Here is an 18,508-nt window from a genome sequence, read left to right on the forward strand (position 1 = left end):
CAGGACCAAGATCACTGCAAGGGTCTTTTCTTGCTGAACAATCCCACTTCTACCTTCACTCCAGTGATCCCTGGTTGATTGGTCTGTCTGGATTCCAGGCTGGCTGGCATTGCTGGGGAAGCACAAACCTTGTGGGACCCCATCAGTGTTTGGTTCACTGTTTTACAGTAAGGTGAAGAATCAGGTTGAAACTGGATGATCAGATTTCAAACCAGAGAGTTCAGGAGGAGAGCTGCCCTTTCATCCTCCCCTTCCACACCACTGCAACGTGACACAGTCCAAACAGAAGTCACAGATATAAGATATTCCTATCCTTTGTTGATAGAAGCTCATGGGATGATTAACATTGAAAGGGATTTTGAATTGGCTTGGGCTTTACAATCCAGGATCTTTTGACCTTTCTGTTGATTTGTTCAGGGCAATGGAAAACCTCTGAGATTTTCTTAGCTGCTGTGGGAGGATGGACACACCAGGAGAGGTAGCAGAGGACGTGGCTGGGACTGTGAGGACAGCAGTGTGGGATGGTGGGGTTAGGCTGGAGCTGGAGAGTCGGTGTCAGTACATCACAGCCTCTTTTCCCCTCTGGGACCCCATGAGCAGATCCAGCTGCCATGGGGATCACAGGATCAAGTGAGTCAGCTGCACTGGATCGTAGGGTGACCAAGTTTCTTCAGTGCTGTGCTTTGCAAGTTGTGGCTGTAACTCCGTTATGGGTGCATGAAGTGGGAAAAAGTCATTTTCTCCCTTGGTTTCCTTGTGTAGATTTGATCTAGGCCAGTTTTCACCTCAAAGGATAGAGATGCCTGCTTGACTCCATCCAGCCCCTTGCCTGAACAGCCTTAACCTGCCACATCCACCTGCTCCTTCTGCTGGCAGTCCTGCGTAGCAGTGGCACAGGGACCATTTATTTATTCTGCATTTCTGCAGTCTCTAACACAGTGGAATCCTGACTGCTGTGGTATAAATTAGTGTGAATCTGTCCTCAGGCTCTTGGTGAGTCACTAATGAGACTCAAATGGAAGCAATTAAATCAGCTTTGTTTTTATTAGTACAGTTGTGTGATTTTATTATTAGTTGTTCAAAGCTTTTCAGAGTAATTATATATAAGCCAGTGCCCCAAAAAAATCATACCTCACATACTAAACCTTCCGTTACGATGGCTTGAGACCTGTAAAATCCATCATTAACACAAGGATTGGAGCTTACATTGATACAACAAAGTCATATCTCCCAAAGGTGACCTACATGTAAAATACGAGCAGTTGAGTTTGTCTCTTTCTTTATATCTTTTTATGTGCAAAATGTGCAAGATCTTACATACAAATGCCTGTACATTTGTGTATTTTAAATGGTTGGGCTTTGTTACATTGCGACTATGAACTATTTTTTCTCCTCTTTCTTTTGAAGGTGTCAGAGATGGGTTTGGATCTTTTTTTATTCTTAATTAGAGAGATAGGAGAGAGGGTAATTTGAGTCTCTAAGAGATGTCTGTCCCTTTTCTCAGGTATTTAAGTTCCACGTTAACAAATTCAAAGAGAATTGCAGTGTATCAAATAAGGTGACTCTGCTCGTGTTGTCTGTTATTTACTCACAGTAGGTAACTTTTAACATTTTGAAATGTGCCAGGTTCCAGATCAGCGGTGCCAGGAAATAAGCCTCCTCGTATTGATAATAACGTTTTGCCTATTATCTGCACCCCTGAGGGGTGTCTTGCACCACGTGCTCGGGGCTGGCTCACCCCCTCTTTCATTCATATTGACTCAGAAGGAAGCTGTTAAGGCTTCCCAGCAGACAGCCACACCACCAGCTTCCCACAGCTTCTCAGGGCACAGTCAGAGCAAAACACCGAGCCGTTACACCCTGCGTGTGTTTCCCAACAGGCTGAATGGTGAATGTGTTGACATCTGTTGAGTCTGTCTCACCTTCTGGATATTCAGGTTTACAAAATCCCAAGGGATATGGAGAAGGTAGGCAGAGCTCTGTTGCTCATGTTTGTCCTCTAGCACAAGAATTCAGGACCATCATATGAAACTCAGCAGTGACACGTTCAGAATTAATGAAAGTTCTCGTGATGTGTAGCTAAGCTGTGGAATTTTTTGCCCCAGGATGGCACATGGGCTGGAGGGGGTAGATTGCACGAGTACCTGAAAGAGAAATCCTTCCAGCAGTGCTAAGTGCACAGCAGCTCCTCCAGCTCAGGACCCTGTGGCAGATAATTGTAGGCTGGAAAATACACTGGAGAATTATCCTATATGCTTGTCGTGTTTATAGGTGCTCATTTTATACATCTGAATTTCACCAGTGATAGAGGTAAGAATAGATTAGATGGACCTTCAGTCACTGCAGCTGCTGTTTTTTCTTGTATTCTGCTTTTAGATGTTAGGTTGGTTGATTTTACTTCACAGTGAGCTGCTCTGTTCTGCAGTTTCATTCTGATGCGAGCCTCTCTGGCTACTGCGTGACTTTGCAACATCCTTGTACGCACAGGGGGTAAATGAATTATATTGAAAGGCACTGCATGGTAGATACACTAGAGAAGATGTGTGTTAATCAACAGAGTTTAAGGTTTCAGATCATCTCCAGTGTTGCAGCTAATTCAAGAACTTTGTATAGCTCAGCTTCAGAGGAGCAATGATAATGAAGATACTGGCCCAGCAGTTCAGGCTTATGGGATATCTTAATTCAAAATCCTTTTTCCAGCTGTGCTGGGAGTGTGCTTGGTAACAGGAAGATTTAGGAACTGCCAGTGGAGAAGAGATACAAAAAAGTCTTTCAGTCCCACCACCAGTCTTAGATGCTTAGTTTGAGATTTGGTAAAGAAAGACAGACGTGACTTTTTGTTGTTAGATTATTTCCAGATCTTTGTGTTTGTTCTTATGAGTCTGGATAGCAACGGGAGTTCCTGTGTCTAGTGTCAGTATAGAGGATGGAGGGTGTGCTGTATTTCATTTGGCTTGTGAACCTTAATAATTTCTGATGTTGTTGGCTAATGCTAAAGGTACATTTTAAGTTGTAACTTTCCAAAACCTGCTGCTGCCCTCAGGAAGGTTTCTACACTGTTAGGATAGTGTTTCGTTGTACATGAGATCAGGAAGTATCCTGCAAGCTAAAAATTGTTTACTTCACTCCCAAAGTGCAACCAGCCTCGGGCAGAATCTGCCCCCATGTGCCTAGCAAATACCTGTAGAAGAGGGGCTGAGATGGGAACCCGCTCTGCTCTGAAGCAACAGCAGTGCAGTGGTCAGCATCACAAATTGAGTTGTTTTCTTCTTTTGTTTTCTCCCTTCTAGCACTGGGCTGTGTTTCAGACGATTACAGAAGTTTTTATCCTGGTTCCTGCCTTGGTTGGCCTGAAGGGTAATCTCGAGATGACGCTGGCATCCAGGCTCTCTACTGCTGTGAGTGTTAACAAGGCGGTGGTAGTGGGAGGGAAGGAGTTAGCAGGAGGCATCAAGAGATTCTGCTTTTATGTAACCACTCTGTGTTTGAGACAAGCCAGTTTCTTCTAAGTAGAAATTAGCTGTGTGTGAGTGTTAAAATAATGTGTTTGCCCTCATTTTATAAATGGAACAGAGAATTTCTGTCTGCTCTTTGAACGTGAATTAATCCCTGTGAGGCCAGTTGCTCCTATTTAGGGCCTGGTGACACAGGAAGGAGACAGAGCCAGGGATCCAGAGCTATCAGCTTTGGGACTGGATTGCTTTTCTGTGGCTATTGACCCTTGAGAGAACCAGGGCTGCCCAGCAATTCTATTTGGGGGGGAATAGCCTGAGGCTTCTTGGGACCAGCATTAGCTTTTGTTGCTCTGGATGTGATCTCTCAGCAAGGTTTCCTATCTCCCTAAGCAGTTTTGTTTGCTTTCAGCTGTCTGGGGGAAATTAGAGCTTAACAGAGCAATTTAGGGGGCCAGAAAGAGGAAAAACAGTTTAGTTTGTCCAACATATGGTCTGTGTGAGATTTGGTGGATATGCTCACTCTGTCTTAATGTGGGTGCCCTACAATGCCTCTGCACTTCCTTGTGAGCTTCTGGTGCCCCTGGGGTGCTGGTTGGGAGCACAGTAGGGATGTCTCAAGAGGGGAGTGCAGGGAAGGCTAGGAGATGCTGACGTGTCCTTGTTTCTCTGGCTTTTAGCGGCCTCTTTCCCACAGGGGCCAGATGAAATTGCCTTCAGCAGCCACATTTGCAACGGGGACAGGTTTTCAGGGTGTCTCTTTTGATTCCTAGGCTAACACTGGACAGATGGATGATGCTCAGAAGCAGTGGAAAATGGCTACCTGCAATTTAGCCCTTATCCAGGTGAGTCACTCCAGCTGGGAGAGGCAAAAAGCCCTTTTCTCTTGTTATTCTGTAGTCTGACAGCATCTGTTCCCAGCACTTCTGGGTCCAGAGCTATTGATTCGGGGCAGATATTCTCAACAGAGCCAAGCAAAGCCTTGACCTCCGATAAAGCTCTGTGTAGCTCTGGAGCTTGTTGTTCATCAGCAAAACAGATCTAGACATACATTGCCTTTGTGGACAAACTGAAATAATGAAAGAAACTCCTTTTGCAGGGGGAGCTGCAGCACAGTCGCTGTTTCACAACAGCCTCCAGATAAAGCCTGTCATTTACAGGCAAAGTTTGGGAATCAGCCTGGGGCAGGAGGGGAGAGATGGGAGAAACAAGCTCTTTCTGCTTGTTAAAATCCAGCAACTAGCCTAGGAGGTTGCACATGGCAAGGCTAAAGGGCTTGCAACATGTGTCTGTGTGCTTTCCCTTATCTCCTTCCACAGCTTTCAGCTTGGTAGAAGTGCTGTGTTGATGGGAAGCCCATTTTTGTGTTGACCGGGACTATTCCTTCACTGATGGACTCAGTGTCCTTTGCTGAAGTGTTATCTGCCCTTTGCAGGCCTCCAGAGTTTTTCTCCAAACTTTGTCAGGATTATTTTTTTTTTAATGTAGCGAAGCCTTACAGGGATGCTGCTTAAATGCACAAGCAATCAGCATCTCTGCAAGGGTTTGCTTTTTGCCCTCCTAGCTGTGCAGAAATGCTGCAGTCACGTGGAGCCAGGCCTGCCTGGGAGCAGATGTGGCTGATTGCTCACCAGCTGTCTTTTGGCCCCTAGGTCCAGGCCACCGTGGTGGGACTTCTGGCTGCCGTTGCTGCTGTGATCCTGGGAGCCATCTCCAAGGGCTCTGTGGAGCTGAGCCAGGCTGCTGTGCTGTGTGCCAGCAGCGTGACCACGGCCTTCATAGCTGCACTTTCTCTTGGTGAGTCGTTTTAGTTCCTTCTCAGATTAAATGCGCAGTACTCAGGTGCAGAAAAACTTGTCCCTTCTGCCAGGGAGGCCCTGCTGAAATCCTTTTCGTTTCGCACAGGGATATGGAGTGGAGGGAACATTAGTCCCATGTCCACAGCTTCATCCTTCTGCTCCCTGTCCTTGCTTCTCTTCTCCCAGGATATGCTGTTTGCTGGGCTCTTGGCATCTACAGCAGCAATCAAAATGTCCCATGGTACCTGACTTGCACAAAAAATGCCCCGTGCTCTGGGTGGGTGTAAACGCACATGCGCACACTTTTTCTCCGTTCAGCTTGGGTGACGTATTAGCCATCCACTCTGTCCCTTTCGTAGGGGAGGATTAGCTGATGCCTCAGCACAAAGCAGGGTATTGAGAGTCTGTTTGTTAGCAGACAGCTCCAAGCCATGCTCAAGGTGGACAGCAGAGGATTGTGGCTGTCCCTGTGCATTACCTGCTCTGAGCCCTGGCTCTTCGTGTTTGCAAGGCAAACACGATGGAGTGGACAGGCAGGAGCTGCTCTGTGACAACTGAGGATGAATATTTTGTAGGTCTGCCATGTGAGGGCAGCATGATACCCTGAATAGAGGGAGCTGGCAGAGTTGGATATAGCAAGTTTTCTAAGCAAAAGGGACAAGTCGAAGCAAGTGCATATCCTGAAGCTGGAGTCAAAGGGTGATCGTAGATGCCTTTGATGAAGAACATTACATGAGGCAGTTGTTAAAAGAGAAAAATAGCAGCCCAGCTTTCATTAAACTCTTCCCTTCAATCTCTCTGCTCAGTGTGATACAGAGAGGCTTTGCTGCTGCGCCATTGCAGGCTTTCAGCTGGCATTAGTTTCTTCCCTGGACATGGCCACAGCCAGCCTGTGTGTGGGTGTGCATGAAGGGAAACTGGTATTTCTGTGACCGGGGAGGGAAGCAGTGGGAGCTGTTCTGTGGGGAGGGGAGTGTGGATGTCAGGGAGGGCTTTGGTGGAGAATGCTACAGTGCGAGGATGTGCTTTTGTATAAGGCACGTTGTATTGAGGAAAGTGGTATTTTTTAGGGGAGAGCTTACACTCCTGTGCTTGCTCAACTTTTGCGGGCCTGTGCAAACAGACACAGAAGTTATGAGCAGGAGCAAATCCTTTCCCAGGCTTCCTTTGGTGCATCCTGTCAGCTACAGGAGGATTTTGAAGAGATGTCGTGTCTTGTCCCAAGGCTGCCCTTGCCAGGCACACAGCAGTGAAGGTTGGCCAGGCAGAGTGTATGCCAGGTGGCCCTTCCACAGACCTGTGAGAGATCTGGTGGCTGATTCTCACCTGTTCATCAAGCTTTGGGATCAGTGCTCATTAACGTACTTGGGCAAGACAAACTTCTCTCCTTTCTGACAGTCTTGAAAAGCTGCTGAATTTTCCAGGTGCAGCTCAGAGCGTGGGGGTAGAGGGGTGGGCAGGGTGAGCCACTTCCATAATAACCCCACGGCTCTGGATCTGCTCCCTGAACCATCCCTCCCCATGTGCAAATTAAAGCAGCCCAAAGACTGTGGGCTGCGAGGGGTCTGTCTGATGGCCGAGCTGAAAAGCTAGTTTAGGCTTTTGCTTACTGCGAGTAAGCTTGCTGCTCCTTGGTGGTTCAAACTCCTCAGAAATTATGGTCTAATATGGAAAATATCTTTGTGCTGCAGAATCCAGAGTAGGAGATGGCACTGGGAGGCTGCTGCATGCCTGCTGTGTGCTTATCTATGAGTGTGCTTCGTGCCTGGTTCTGCTTCAAGGCAGCAAAGATTAGGCTGCTCAGGAGGGGAGCTTCTACATTTGGGCTGCCTGCTGGTATCTCCTTTGATCCCTGGAATCTGCCTGTGTGCCTCTGGGCCTTTGGTGAAGTTCACAAGGGCAGAGGCATGCCCTTCAGATTGGTGAAAGCGAGAGGACAAATTCCTGGGGATGTCCAGTATTCAGCTGTGTGATTCCGCTATGGGCGATGTGCTGCTTGCTTTCCCCAGACCCTGTGTCCCTCTGGGAACCAGAATAGCAGCTCCAGGGTGAAACACAGCAAGATGCTTCCTCTGATGCCTGCTTTGTGTCTTCTCTAGGTCTGGTGATGATTGGCGTGATCATTGGAGCAAGGAAAGTTGGGATCAATCCAGACAACATCGCCACACCCATAGCAGCGAGCCTTGGAGACTTGATAACCCTTTCCCTGCTGGCAGGAATCAGCAGTACCCTCTTCAAATACATAGGTAAGGTGTTTAGCAGGGATTTGCAGCTCAGCAAGAGATGAATCCTTGTTAAATTGTTGCAGGGCACTTGCACATTTCTGGGATGCTTCAGAGTGGAGGCTGTCATACCACTGAGGTGGGAAAATGACCACAAATGCTTTTTCCAGGCTCTCTTTCAGTAGCAAACTGGAAGGCAGAGCTTAAGAAATGCAACTAGTATTTCTCAAAGAAATGACCAACGTTTATCACATAGCTTTGGATAAAAAGGTTGACATACGTGACACTGTTCCTGCATCTGTCACTAGTCCAGCATAACTACTTTCTGCGCATGGTTTGTAGCAGGCCCCTCCTCACAAAGCTATTTCAGGGTTTTGGCATTTGTAAAGTATTCTCATGTCTTCTCATGTGGAGAGTCGTGGATGAACAAGATGATATTGTATTCTTGGAGTTAGGGAGATAGTGCTGCATTGTTTAATGCTCACGGGGCTCTGAGTAGGCGTTGTGGCTGTGAGGTTAGCTGTGCTGCTGGTTGGCAAAGACTTGGGCACCTGTTGATGTTGAAAAGCACAAAACATGTTGCAACTTGGTGATATGTGCTTGACTGTTGCTTGTAAAGTACTCATCTATTTACCATGAGTGTAACCTAGAATAGGAACAGGAAAATAAAGAAATCCAGCAAGCTCAGTGCCATTTGAAACCTAAACTGTTGCTTCAGACTGTGAGCAGCAGTGACAGCAGCTGTTCCCAGTTTGCGTAACTCACTCCATGTGCCAGAAAGTGAGGGAGCACATGTTGCAGGGAGAGGCCCATGAATTGCTTCCATCCAGTTCTCCTTGGACTTCGGAGGTGCATTTTTTTATTAGGCTTTTTCCATGATGCCATCACACCTGCCTCTGCCTCTGTAGAGTTCATTTGCCTTTCAGTTGCTGTGCCTCTGATAATATCTCCCAGGGAACACATGGCAGAACAACATGATAGCCTCTGTGGTTGTGACTAGAGAAGCATCTGTGATGCTTTCAGAGTAGTTTAAATAGTTTCAGCCTCTTGATATGGATAATACTCACCGCACAGACACCTGGTTGTTGAGAGCAGAAAGTGAGTCAGGTAAAAGGAAGGCACCATTGATGGTGGTTAAATAAATCTACTTCTCTCCCCAGTGTGTAGTAAGGGATAGATGGTGATGTGGCTTCTGGATCCTACCAAAATATATCCTTCAAAAATACCAGTGAGTCTGTAAGTTTGGGGGACCATGTGCCTTCTGGTACAGTACCTTCTCTTTACAGTGAATGCACCCTTTTGCCAATGAAGATTTCCAGTTTTTTAAAGATTAACCTTGGACCTTCCCAGTCCATAACGAAGATATGAACTGCGTCAAGGGGTTGCAATGTGCTTAGGGGCTGTTCATGGTGTGGCAGAGTTGGTATGCAGAGACCTAAGTCCATTCATTCCAGCAGGAGTCTTTCTGTAGGCTTTGTAATTTTTGATAGATACCAGTGCTGCGTGTATGCATCGTTTAAGAAGGAATTAATGGCCCAAAACAACGAGGGTGGGGGTAGGAAATCCAGTACAGCAGCAAAGTCTGTCATACAACCCATCTGTCCTAAAATGCCCTGACAAAACAGTGACTATTTACACCCCAGAAGTGGTTGCATTTCAGTGCTGACTAAAGCCACATGTAAAGAGTGCATCCCTTTGTGTAAGAGCTCTTGATTCTGTGAAGATATCATCAAATCAGTGCTATCTCACCCAGGTAGCCTGAGGCCCTGACAATGTCATTTTGAAAAATGTGCACTTGGAGCCTGCAGTCTCCCAGATTACCTGCAAAGCCTGTGTTACAAACCACTGGCAATGGCCCCAGCACAGCGACCAGATGGAGAGCTTTGTCGAAGAAGTGTTTTTATATCAGAAGGGTTGGCATCATCCCCATCGCTTGAAGGTGTTTCTCATGGTTCTGAGTCATGTTTATTTTCTTTTGGTTTTGCACATACGCTTATTTTTTAAAACCTTTGCTTCTAAAGGTCAATTCAAGGTTATGCCCCTACTGAACGGAAAAAGCACCTAATGGAAACACATGTTAGCTAGCTTGAAAGAAACCCTGGATCTTAACTGGCTAATACATGCAAGAGAGCATTTGTCCCTGTAGAGCAGGCCAGCTGCTCACTGAGCCTGCTAGCTTATCACAAAAAGTACCTATTACGTCTTGTTTTAGATGAAGGCATGAGGTGTCTGTCTTAAACTGATGCAGCTTGCACACAGGAGAGTTCCCCCTCTTGCCCTGCTGTTTTATTTGTACCCTGAAGCTGGAAAGTTTGTAACTTTTTGTCTTGCTTAGCTGGAGACAAAGTTGGAGACTTGCACATCTTCAGATATAACTTGCTTTGAGTCCTGCTGATTTTCAAATAGCATCCTCTAGCAGTGAGTTTCAGAGGTTAATTATGAATTTCTGTGGTGGAGTGAGGTGGTCATGTGGGGAGTATCTTGGTTCATATGATTTTTCTGTTAACGTATATCAGTCTGAGCCAGATCCCTGCTGCCTTTCTTCCAGACTTTATGCAATATAATTTTGGCAGTCTGGGAAGCCAGGGGCATTTAATTCAAGATTTCTTTTCCTTGCCAGATGTGAAATATCTTTCTCCTCTGATCTGTGCTGTCTTCATTGTCATGATCCCACTCTGGGTTGCCATCGCCAAGCAAAGTCCTTCCCTTGCTGAAGTTCTGAAGTCTGGATGGCAGCCGGTTATTGTTGCAATGAGCATCAGCAGGTAAACCAAGGAACAACTCCCGCTAGCCCACACACGTTTGCGTGTTACAAGGAGACCCTGTGCTCATTTAGAAAGCCATAGAAAGGGAAACTGGAAGGGAAAGCAGAAGGGTATCTCAACAGGCTGTGAGAAAGCAGATAGGGAGCTCACAAATGACTGGAAAAAGCAAGTCATTGTTTTAAGTCCCACTCATACATTCACGTACCACATGGGTGCAAGCCAGGAAACCAAAAAGGGAGATGATAACCATCGCAAATAGTCAGACTTCAGCCTCATTTTTATTCGGCTGTAAACGACTCTGGTGAATGTAGGGCCAGGTAGTTCGTTCCCCTCTGTGCTCCATCATTCAGACCCAGCTGAGACAGAGTTTTGAAAACTGCTAAAACCAAAATAGAGGTTTAGCAAAACTTTTGGCAAGGATAGTAAAGCTTTCCTGACTAGTATTTGTTTTGCTCAGAGGGGGTCCTTGCTGATCTCCTTATTCCATTAACAAAAAATGCAAGGCTGTCAGTGAAAACAGATGTAAAAGGAGTAAACGTCTGCTATAGGGAACAGTCCAGCACTTTCAATGAGGAACAAGATAATAACTTATAAGTTATTATAAGAAAGAAGATAATAACTTATCTCTGTGTGCTGTTTTCACAGCACAGGAGTTGTTCTGGGTAAGAGAGATTGATCCACCCTCTTTGCCTGTCCTTTTTTTTACAGCATCGGTGGGCTCATCTTGGACAAAACTGTAACTGACCCAAAGTTTGAAGGCATGGCCGTTTTCACACCTGTGATTAATGGTAGGTTGGCCAGGGGGATTATATGCATGCTTTTATTTATTCCTCCTCTGTCTTCTCAAGGCTTACGCTATCCACTGTTGTCCCTATATAGGAGTCTCTTTTCAAGTCCCTGCTCCCATCAGCAGTGGAAGTGAAGTCACTGGTCCCCATTACATCCCTGCTTACTGGTATTTTGAAGCATCTCTGGTGCAAAATAGCAAGCAGGGCTGAAACATACTGACAGAGCTGTTGGAAAGGTTAACAACGTCTGATGATTATCTCTGATAGCTATGCTGATACCTTCACTTTCATAACATCAGACCTACTAAGGATGTCACAATAAATCCATTTTCCATCTCTCTTCGCTCACTAATTTGAGCTGTGCAATCATCCCCTAAACAGATTGATGATAAAGACTAATATATTATGTATACATATATATGTATACAAGATTATGTGTATAGATTGTATATATACATAAAAACATCTTTTGTGTGTATATTTATTTTTGTAAGAAGCCTCACAATATTCTGTTATAGACACATAAATGTATCGGTATAAACTGCTGGGGATCACTGAGAATCCACTGGGTTGTTTTTCTGCCATTCTAATGTTTCTTGCGGACCAGGCCCATTCCAAGGGAAACCCATGTTCCTAGGGAAGGCTTGGCCTCATGCCACTGTCAAAGCGTGGTGTCATCTTGAAATGTCAGAGGGTGTCATCCAGCTGTCACCTTGCTGGATCTGCATAAAGACAGCCGCCTTGGTGACAAACTCTTTCCAGCATGGTTAGCCAAAGAGCCCGATTAGGAAAGTACATGTGTCAACAGCCATTTAGGTGAACAATGGCTGACCCAGACATCAGTCTCTGGGGGTGGGTGACTGTTTGGCAGTGCTCTGTGACTTTGCACAGGTAACTATATTGTATATGCACGAGAATCCTGCAAAGAATAGCAGTGTGTGTTTCAGAAAACTTCCATGTTGGATATGCTGCTCTGTCAGGGTATTTTCATTTTGGTTCCACTCTGGCAAATCTCACATTTAACGATGTGAAGAATCATTTAAAGAATTTCCTTCTTTAAGGCAATGAAAACATGAGAAGCCTGTGCAATCCAGCTCAACATTACCTTTTCTGTGTCATTTCTACCCTGCACACACTCAGGATGGTGGAAGTTTGCTCCACAGATCATCAGCCCTCTATTTTCTACTGGAAAATATAGCAGCTTTTTCATATTTACTAGAATTAATCAGTCTGGAAGGAATTAATTTCCTTTTAATTGCCTAACATATTTGGGCTCTGATTCATTCTCATATGATTCCTTCTTTAACAAGTGTGTCAGATGCTTTCAGACAGACGTAATCAGTCTCCATGATGTTTGTTGTCTTGTTCTCTGACTGAGTAAATCCAAGAAGTGGCCAAGAGCAGCAGCTGCCATTGCCTGCACTGCTTTCCCCAGGTATTGCTCACAGACTGCACCAAACCAGGTTCAATTACATCATCTTCCGAGGCACGTTGCATTTACTGCTGGTGCTGGCAAGGCAGGGAGAACATTTCCAAAAAAGCAGTCAGAAGGAAACCATCACTGGAGCCATCCAGATTTTTAAGAGTTGTTCCTACCAGGTGAATAGCACAGCTTCACCATGACATGTGGGATCAGATTTTCTCACCGCTGCTCCTCGAGAGCTTGTAAGTGAATGCAGATTGACCTGTCTTGGGCTAGGTTTGAGGCTGGTATTTCCTGCTGCAGTGAAGGTGGTGTACAGGTTTACTGTGTTTTGTCCTCATAGGTGTTGGAGGGAATCTGGTCGCCATCCAGGCCAGCCGTATTTCCACATTCCTGCATTTCTGGAGCATGCCTGGAGTTTTGCCATACAAGATGAGGCAGAATTGGCCCAACCCATGCACCACATTCTTCTCATCAGGTAGACCTTGAACTCTAGGTGTCCATGTCTCAAGGCCCGTCATCACAGATAGCTCCTTTATCAAGCCTGGTTGGCGCGAAGGACTAGGTGGGTTTCAAAGGCAGAACTCCCTTTCTCCCTAATGGGGAAGATCCTCAGACAGGCAAGCAACATCTCTGCAGCAGGCAGCTTGAAAAAAAGCTTGTATGTTTTTGCTCACTAACATGTAAAGAAACTGGTCTTCAGGAAATGCTAAAGAAAGTAATTGAAAAGGAATCTGAGATTTTATCTGATAGAAGGTGATTTTAAGCGTGGCCAGCCTAGAGCCATCACCTGTTGGCAGGGGGCTGAATAGAGCTGAAAATCAGTAACTCCTTACTGAAAATCAGTAACTCCTCCACCTTCAGCCGTGGACAAACCTAAACATCATTAAAACTCAGTTTGGGTCTGTTGTCTTTTTAGACTGCAGGCTCACTAGATTTTCCCTGCTAGATTGGGAGTTACTGCTGGAGCAGACTAAAAGCTGGGAAAGTGGGTTGCAGCAAGACAGAGCAGAAGCAGTGGGAGGGAGATAGCTGCTGAGAAGGAGTGTTTCGAAGATGTAGAGTGAGAGGATCAGCATGGAGCATGTCTTTGGCACAGTTTTCAGTGCCAGACAAAGCTGCTGGGCTGATACTACAGATGCTCCAGATTGCTGCATGATCTAGAAAAGGCATTACCAATGTGTTTGGTGGGAGGGGACAGACCCAACTCTACGTACCAGCATTAAAATACACAACCATCTTCTGTTCTCTCCCCACTGTCTGCAGCCGTTGTGATCACTCTTTTTCTCTGTCCTCTGCAGAGGTGAATTCCAAGTCAGCCCGAGTCCTGTTCCTCCTGGTTATCCCAGGGCACCTCGTGTTCCTCTACACCATCCACCTGCTGCAAGGAGGCCACACTTCTCTGTCCTTCACCTTTGTGATGTTTTATCTGACTGCTGCTTTGCTGCAGGTAAACCCCAGCTTTTCTTCCAAAAGGAATACTACAAAATAGATACCACAAAACCAACACAGTGGCCAGGCTAGACAGGAGTCATGCTAAAGCTCCAAGCAGTGTCCCCCATTTCCATTCATTTCAGGTGTCCTTTCTACCAAGCAACCTCTATTTTCTACTTGTCCAGTAATATTTCACCCTAATTGCCACTGTGCAGTTTCCCACAGAAGCACAACTGCCACTAAGGACGAGGGAGGGATTAGAATGAGATGAGGAAGAAATTACTGTTATCCACAGAGCTGCAGTAGGCAGACACACATAGCTTAGGTACCTCTTGCTGTAAGGTGGTACCTTTTTACCACATTTGCTCCTTGAGTTGTTAAGCCTCAGTTATTCCTACTGGTCATCCTAGTAAGGAGCAAATGAAAGACTATGAAACCCAGCCAGCAGGTTTCCCCACTCATTTTGGAAACCAATTTCATATATCATGATCCCTTTGGACGGGGCCGTATGAGTCAAGAGCGAAGGGAAAACCCAGGCCTGGGAAGCTCGTCACGGAAAGTAAAGGTTTGGGGTCAGCAACGGGCAGTTCAACCAATTTGTTCTGCCTGTTCCCTTTCAGTGTTTTCACTGCCCTGTAAACTTTGTCGTCTCACTCAGAAATGCATGCATCTGTCACAAACTCACAGAGGCTCTGACTTCACTTGCCCTTTTAAATCAGTAATTCATTAGGTTGTAGGGCGAGGCAGCTGGCTTCTCACTTTGCCTTACAAGCAGCCTTGTGTCCACGGGTGAATTCCTTGCGTGTGTAAACAATCAGTTTTTCTTGACCTTTGCACAACCCGAAGCCCCGCACCACAGCCATAGTTGTAAAGGAAAATATTTATTCTTCTCTTTATGCATCGAGGTAACTCCTCAACCAGAGCCAAGCATGAAAATACACTGAATAAATGACAGTGTAAAGAGCAGAATCCCAGCAACGCCACTGACCCCAAAAGACTCCCATGGAGCCCAGCAGAGGAGAATGTGCTCAGCCTGGTTCTTTCTTCCCATCTATTACAATTTATAAAGAAAACCAGAAAGAATGAGAGGGGGAAGTTCGGTTCAGCTGGAGGAAGCCCAAAGAGAAAGATTAGGGGCCTAGAAAACATGACCTCAGAGGAACAATTGAATGGACTGGGGTTAGCTAGTCTAAAGAAGAGAGGCTTGAGAAAAATCTGGTAATAGCCTTTAAACTACCGAGTTTCTGTGGGGAGGGACAGAATAACGCTTTCTCTGTGGTCACTAGGAATGAATCAAGAAATCAGGGGTTTCAAATGGAAAAAGACAGATTTATGTTAGACCTTGGAGAAAAGAAGAAAAGTCAAAAAATTAAGCCGCGGGGCTGATTGCTTACAGTGTGTAATCTCCATCTTTGGGGGTGGTTTAGCATACATTTAAACACTGTCAGGAAAGATGGGGACATGTTTCACCCTGCATTGAGGCAGAGGGACGGACTTCATAAAACTCTTGAGTTTCTATTCAGATTTAGTTTCTGTGATTCTGCTGTTAATTTGCTCCCTCCATCTCCCTCTCCCTGCACCCAGCTTGCTGTTTGCACCTTTAGAAATGCTGCCTCTCTCTTTGGTTCCTGTTGTGCTGTGGTCCCCTATGGGGGGACTGCAGATGTGGAGTGCAAACTCTCCCTTCTTAATTCAATTAACTAGACGGTCTTTAATCTTTAAGAGAAATATTTTCTCCTCCATCTGTTTATCAGAAGCGGGAGCAAAATAGGAATTAAAAGAAATCACAACAAAGATTTTAAAATTGTTGAGATGAAAAAAATTATTTTATATTTTTTTAATGTGTCAGTGCTGCTTGGGATAACTTTGATGTAAAAACTGCCTCAAACTCTAGTTGCCCACTGAGACTTTTAGGAAAAACAAAGTAGACGAGATTTGAATTTCTAATGGAAAGAAGAAGGATGAGGAGAAAAAAATCGGGTTGCAAACTTACGCTTTGGGGCTGCCTGCGTATCCGCAGCAACCCTGTTTCTGCTGAAGTGAATGGGAGCTGAGGGAGGTTGTGTGTTGCCTTCTTGCTGCATCACAGCAGAGCCTGTCTTGCCTCTCCAGGTGGGAATCCTGCTCTACGTGGCCGACCTAATTGTGCGCCTGATGTGGAGGAAGGCGCTGGATCCAGATAATTTCTCTATCCCCTACCTCACTGCCCTGGGGGATCTCCTGGGCACTGGATTCCTCGCCGCCTGTTTCCGCCTGGCTTGGCTAGTCCACGGCACAGACATGACCCTGGGGAACTGAGGCAACGTGCGCTGCTCCACATCACTCGTTCAACACGGTGCTTTCCTCCGTGACAGTGGGGTGCTTGGCGATGAGCGCTGGGTCACCCGGCTGGGTTGGGCCTCCCCTGCTGCCCCACTGCCCTGCCTCTCCTCCCCGTCGTGCCTTACAGCTGGGCTCGCCCACCCGGAGGAATCAGCACCCACAGACTTGCGCCGTCGCACGTGAGTAAGCCGGGTTTAGGCAGCACCTGCTGCTCACACCCACGCCCGGCCAACGTGGCCCTAAGGAGCTTCTGGGCTATATTGTACTGAACGAACATTTCGGTCGGCTGCAGTCCCTAAAACCAACACAGCCTGCAAGGCTGCTCCAAAGCCTGCTGAGATTGCTGCATCTGATCCTGCAGGTGTCACAACATCTCTGTCCAGCTCTGACTTGCCATCCAGGAAAATATTGTATTCGCCCCCTTTCCCTGGAGGAGGGAGAGCATCCAGGTCTTTAAACTCATCTCCTCTCTGTCGCTCAGATGCTTAGGGTCTGACGCAGTGAGTGTCTCACTGGCTTGCGCCCAGCACGAGGTTATCTAGGGATACCACCTACCTAAGCCAGCAGCGTTGCTGTTGTCTGACCAACAAGCTGATTTGAGTGCATTTTGGGGGTAGGAGGGCTGGTTTTGTTTTTACGGTTTATGAAATGTCCAGTAGTTAAAACGTTTATAGAAACACACACAAATAAAGTGGTTTAAAAAAATGGAATGCTGTGGATTTGAGGATGTTTTTCTTGCCATGGCTCTTCCTGCTAGGAGACAGTCGCCTTGTTTGAGGACCCACTAGCCCTTCAACACCTGGATTTGAGCTGTGTTGAGTGACTGCTGGCCTTGGGCTTTTTCTTTGCTCCTGATACTGCAGTGGGGCTGGGGTTCTGCACAGGGTTGACGGTGGCTGAGGGTCCCTAATGGCAAAAGCTTTTCATTGCTGGGAGACCAGGAGTGGGGAAGAGCGCTCCCTGGACAAAACCAAGCTGTTGTTCCCCTCCTTTCCCAGCCTCCTCTTCCTTTTTTAGATTTGAAGGGTAAATAACCCCGCACCAACTGAGCTGGGGAGCATGTGTGGGGACATGGTGGGGACGTGACAGCATTTGGGGCACCCTCTCCACCACCTTGGGCCTTGCTGTTTTATCTCCTGCTGCAGCCCAGGCACGGTCAGCCCTGAGCACCTGCGATAACTGCAGCAGCAGCGGTGGCTGTGGGGGCTTGCATGGAAAACAAAGCAAGTGTCTGATTGCCAGTCCCAGTTTGAGGGAGCTGCACTAAAAGATACATACATATTTTAATAACTTCAGCTTAGCGTTTTATTTCATGCACTTTTATTAGTGCCAATTTGGCACTGGCTTGAGCAGTCCTGGCAAATAACTCCTCCTGCCCCAGCACCAGCCTTTCTCTTCCCCACCTTGCTGCATGTCCCTGCTACCTCAGAGAGCTGCTTTCCTGCGAGGTGGCCCAGTCACCTCCTCCAGCATCAATTCCCAGAGCCCAGCACTCAGCTGCTCCACTGCCATACAGCTCCAACAAAGCCCTGGCACGGGTGCGTCCCTTCTTCGGGGGATTTCTGGGCAGAGCTCGGCTTGTTGTGGTTGTAACTGTTGACAGAGGACACGAATGGGAACACGTAATAGAGGCCATCTGTGTCCTACTTGTGCTGCCCAGCTGGGACGGAGTGACCTGCACTGCACCTTGCCTGGGCTGGGCTTGAGCCCCCCATTACAGGAGGTGCTGGGGCTGCAAGTGATGTCTGGGTGTCACGAGGGTCCCCGTGAGACTCGGTGTCCTCGGGGGGCCACTTGGTGGGCAGCCAAGCATCAGCCTCCTGCCTGTGCACTTAGTGCGCGGAGTGCTTAAGACTGAAAATTGCTTCCAGGCTCAAGAGAAATGATATAACCAAAGGAAATGGTTTCAATAAAGGGATTTTTTTTTTTTTTTTTTTAAATTCAAGGGCAGCGAAAGGCTAGCTCTTTGGCTATTCAGCCTGTTTACTCTTTTTCCTTCCTCCTTTTCTTTCTTTCCCTGCGCAAATGAGAAAGGGCCCTTGCTAACAAAGGCTACATGTAACCCTGGAGCAAGTCTTGGATCAGCGTTCCCGAAACTACATCTGGGCCTGCTCCTCCCAGACAGCACCGCCAGCCTTCCCTGGGATGGGCAATGAGGTGCAGGAAGCCTTGAGTGCTTTGATCACACTTGTGCACCCAGGGCTGCAAAGGTAACAGCATTTCCCACCCGTTAGTGATGTGGGGTTTAAACACGTGCCGGATCCTTGATTTTAAGACCTTCAGTAAATCCCAACTTGCCCCAC

General features: G+C 46.7%; 1 protein-coding gene across 4 annotated transcripts in view; it reads left to right on the forward strand.

Moving 5' to 3' along the window:
• The window catches only part of SLC41A3 (solute carrier family 41 member 3), a 29,636-nt gene extending 12,721 nt beyond the window's left edge, over positions 1–16,915 (forward strand). For all 4 annotated transcript variants that reach the window (XM_082768133.1, XM_082768130.1, XM_082768131.1 and 1 more), the window contains 9 exons: positions 3,291–3,398; positions 4,226–4,297; positions 5,105–5,249; positions 7,351–7,497; positions 10,094–10,238; positions 10,947–11,026; positions 12,793–12,927; positions 13,751–13,899; positions 15,996–16,915. In XM_082768133.1, the coding sequence (XP_082624259.1) occupies positions 3,291–3,398; positions 4,226–4,297; positions 5,105–5,249; positions 7,351–7,497; positions 10,094–10,238; positions 10,947–11,026; positions 12,793–12,927; positions 13,751–13,899; positions 15,996–16,181 (1,167 nt within the window). In that variant the 3' untranslated portion in view covers positions 16,182–16,915. The remainder of the gene's footprint in view (positions 1–3,290; positions 3,399–4,225; positions 4,298–5,104; positions 5,250–7,350; positions 7,498–10,093; positions 10,239–10,946; positions 11,027–12,792; positions 12,928–13,750; positions 13,900–15,995) is intronic.
• Positions 16,916–18,508: the final 1,593 nt, after the last annotated feature.

This window comes from Aythya marila, assembly GCF_965140915.1.
Source record: "Aythya marila genome assembly, chromosome: 10".
Taxonomy (NCBI): Eukaryota; Metazoa; Chordata; class Aves; order Anseriformes; family Anatidae; genus Aythya; species Aythya marila.